The sequence below is a fragment of the Chrysochloris asiatica genome, unplaced genomic scaffold (genome assembly GCF_000296735.1).
Source record: "Chrysochloris asiatica unplaced genomic scaffold, ChrAsi1.0 scaffold00042, whole genome shotgun sequence".
NCBI classification, from domain to species: domain Eukaryota; kingdom Metazoa; phylum Chordata; class Mammalia; order Afrosoricida; family Chrysochloridae; genus Chrysochloris; species Chrysochloris asiatica.
The window spans coordinates 14,648,149-14,651,527 of record NW_006408560.1 but is presented as its reverse complement, the minus strand read 5'-3'; the positions used below and the strand labels follow the sequence as shown (position 1 = coordinate 14,651,527).

Sequence of the window (3,379 nt, the reverse complement as noted above, 5' to 3'; positions counted from 1 at the left end):
CTGCAAGTCCTGCCTTATGTATTCCACCTTTGTTTCTTGGTTTACTACAGATCTCTGGACCTTGAATTTAGCCAAAGAGCAAAGATGCAAGAGGTAATAGGGGAAAAGATGGGGATGATGAAAACATGAGTTGTTTTTTTACAAGAGCAAAATTTTCTTCTTCAGAGGTGGGGATGTGAAGAGTAACTCTCCAGAGAAGCCCAATAAAAGGAGGCCAATTTCAGGTAATCAGCAAATATAATTCGCACAAAACACAATTTTCATGGATTAAAATCTGTAACTTGATATTGGTAGTTAGGTTAATTTCTTCAGTTTGTATTAGACATGCAAGTATAAGGTTACATTGTTATATATAGACTTGTAGGGATCTTTCCCTCTTTTTTTCCCCTCATTTAATTTTTTAAAATTTTGTTTTCCTAGTGCTTTGCAAAGGAGAAAAATTATCATCGCTAAGAACTGATCTGCAGCTGTGGTCATGTAGAGTGTTCTTGGTGGGATTTGTTTTGTAAGAAATTGTCTTCTACAACTAAAATGAGGTTTTGAGTCGGCTTCCCTCTGTCATCTTTCTCCCCGCCACGTCCCTTCCCTTCCTGGCCCCTGGGTTACAGGTGAGGAGACCAGGATTAGTACTCGCTCAGACTGTGCCATTTGGCCACAGGCTTGCGGGGGCTCTCACAGACCTCTCTCCAGTGTTCGGCACCATTGGCTGTGACACTGTGTGCCCCCAGGATCAGCCTCCCCACCACTTCATTCTTGGTGGTGCGGTCGAAGTCGATGACGAGGAACTCGATGCTGATGTCAGGCAGGAGGTCAGTGGGGATGTCATAGATGAAAGATTCATTGAAGACTGGGTTCAAAGTGCACTTCTTCACATGGGTTTTCTTCTTGGCAATGCGCTTTCTGCCGTAGTAGACGTTCACCTTGACGTAAGGATCTGGAGCCCCCAAAGAGATGAGAAAAAGCAAGACAGGCCTATGACACAGTCCTTTTCTATAATGGTGGTTTCATGTTGAGAAGGAGGGAGCTATGGTTTTCATATCTTTGGTGGTCACCCCTACACAGTCTTTAGTGATTGTCTGATAAATGTATATTGACTCTATGTGAGTCTGCCTGCTTGGACAAGGGACCAAGGAGATCGAGCAGAAAGCAGAACCACCTCCTCAAGTCAGGTTTGAAGAAACCCCAAAACACCAGGAAGCACATGATTAACAAATGCTTTCAATCTTCTATCTTTTTTCTTTTTTTTTTCCATCAAGAGTCACAGAGCTCTAGGCAGAAAACGTTTGAATTCCAATGAAGGGTGATCTGATTGAACAAGGACCTATACTCTGAAATGGAGCATCCTAATATTATAGCTTTCAATTCTTCCCAGATAATTAATATATTCTATGCAATATCAATTACACTTAATAAGCACACTCTACTTACATGCTTATTAATAAAATATCCATGACGAATAAAGACCCATGAAGAGGTAAGTCTACAAATAAAAAGTGATCAGGAGCCTTTCCCAGAGCTGGCAATCTTTTTGGTAAGTCTCACCTGGGGCAAGAGCTTAGTATCTGGTATGCACATCATTCAAGATACCTCTTGCCAATTTTAAAGAGTTCATTTGCTGCCAGCTTACCTCTCAGCTAAATCTATTGGACCTAGACATTCATCAGAAAGAGAATACAGACAAGAGAAGAAGGAATGGAAAGGGAAAGGCACAAGGGGTTCTGAGATATGGAGGGTGATGTGTTTGGGATGCAGGAAAGCAGGGTTAGGGTGTTTCAGACTGTCAGCAATGGGTTGGAGTAAATAGCTGCTACCTGAGAGACCGGTGATATCCATCTTCGGCAAGTGTCTGGCTTTGAGGACCACCACTGTCATTCTCTGTGCCACAGGCTGATATGACAGAGATACCTGGAGCTCCCCTCTGCTAATGCACTTCTGTGAGGAAGAAACATCAGGTGAGAATTCTGGCATCAGGAGCAAGGTATGGCACAGAAGGTATGCAGAGAAAAGGGAAGAGAGTCTAGAAAAGAATAAGCACTAGGCTGAGAAAGCTAGATGAAAGATGTTCACCCACTGTAAAGATGTGACTAACAGGAAAGAAGAGGTGGAAGTATTATAGTCCTGGCATTAAATGCAGTCATTTGCATGGATAAGCAGCATAATCTAGTGTTTAAGAACATGGGTTCTGAGGCCAGATAGACTTGGATTCCAATTCTAACTCCCATTTTCCAGGTGTGTGACCTTGGACAAGTTCTCTGACATCTCTGTACATCAGTTTTCCTCATCTATCAAATGGAGATAGTAACAGTATCTACCTGTTAGGATTAATGATGGTGGCAAGTGGTGGTGGTATGCCATGGAGTTGGTTCCAACTCATAGCGACCCTGTATAGGGTTTCTGAGCCTGTAAATCTTTACAAGAGCAGAAAGCTTCATCTTTCTTCCACAGAACTGCTGGTAGTTTCAAACTGCTGACCTTGAGATTAGCAGCCCGACTGGTAACTACTATGCTACCAGAGCTCCTTGTTAGGATTATTAGGAGGATAAAATAAGTTAATATTTATAAAACACAAAAATTACATGTCTGGCACGTAGTATGCATTATAGAAATGCATTCACTATTCTCTCATTCTTTTCTTAAGAGAAAAAAAATTTAAAGACTGTACAAATATAGTGGGCTATAAGTAAACTTGGGCTTGAATCTTCACTTTGTCACTTACTCACTATATGGCCTTAGACAAGTCTCTGAATATTTTGGAGCCTGTCCCTCCAAACAATTTCACAAGAAGGTGACTCTCCTGCTCTGCTTGCCTCCATGTGTACAGCCAAGCCTGCTTCCTCCCTGATGCCTACATCTTTGCTTCTCCATCTTTAATTTTTAAAAGAAATATTATTGTGGTGAAAATATACACACCAAAGCATTCACCAACACAACAACTTGCACATTTACAATCAATAACACCGATGATAGCTTTTCATGTTGTACCACTGTTATCACTATCCTTTTCCAAAATTCTTTATACCTCATTCCAGGTTCTATTTTGAGCTTGAAAGAACTCTAGAGCTCCAAGTGCATTTTAAATTACATTTGGATACTTACCATATATCAGGGGCTGGGGATTCAAAGTTGTTAGGACATTGTTCTTCCTCCCAAAGAGCTTATCAGGCAGGAGAAGAGACAATGATATAAACAGAGAAAGAAAAAGCACTCTCTACGAGCTCTGGGTACCCAGGGGACGGTGGGGCTGGCTTAATTCAGAGAAGGCTTTTCAGCTGACATTTGGGCTGAGTGTATGGAGGGTGAGTAAGATGCCATGAAGCAATGGACAGAAGGAGAACATGTCAGGCAAAAAGGGACAGGACCCAGAGAGGGAGAGGGGCTG

General features: G+C 41.9%; 1 protein-coding gene across 1 annotated transcript in view; it reads right to left on the bottom strand.

The window, feature by feature from the left end:
* Positions 1 to 623: 623 nt before the first annotated feature.
* The window catches only part of SYT11 (synaptotagmin XI), a 17,874-nt gene continuing 15,118 nt past the window's right edge, over positions 624 to 3,379 (bottom strand). The window contains exons 3-4 of the mRNA XM_006861568.1: positions 1,809 to 1,932; positions 624 to 934 (exon numbers count right to left, since the gene is read on the bottom strand). Coding sequence (XP_006861630.1) covers positions 624 to 934; positions 1,809 to 1,932 — 435 coding nt within the window. The remainder of the gene's footprint in view (positions 935 to 1,808; positions 1,933 to 3,379) is intronic.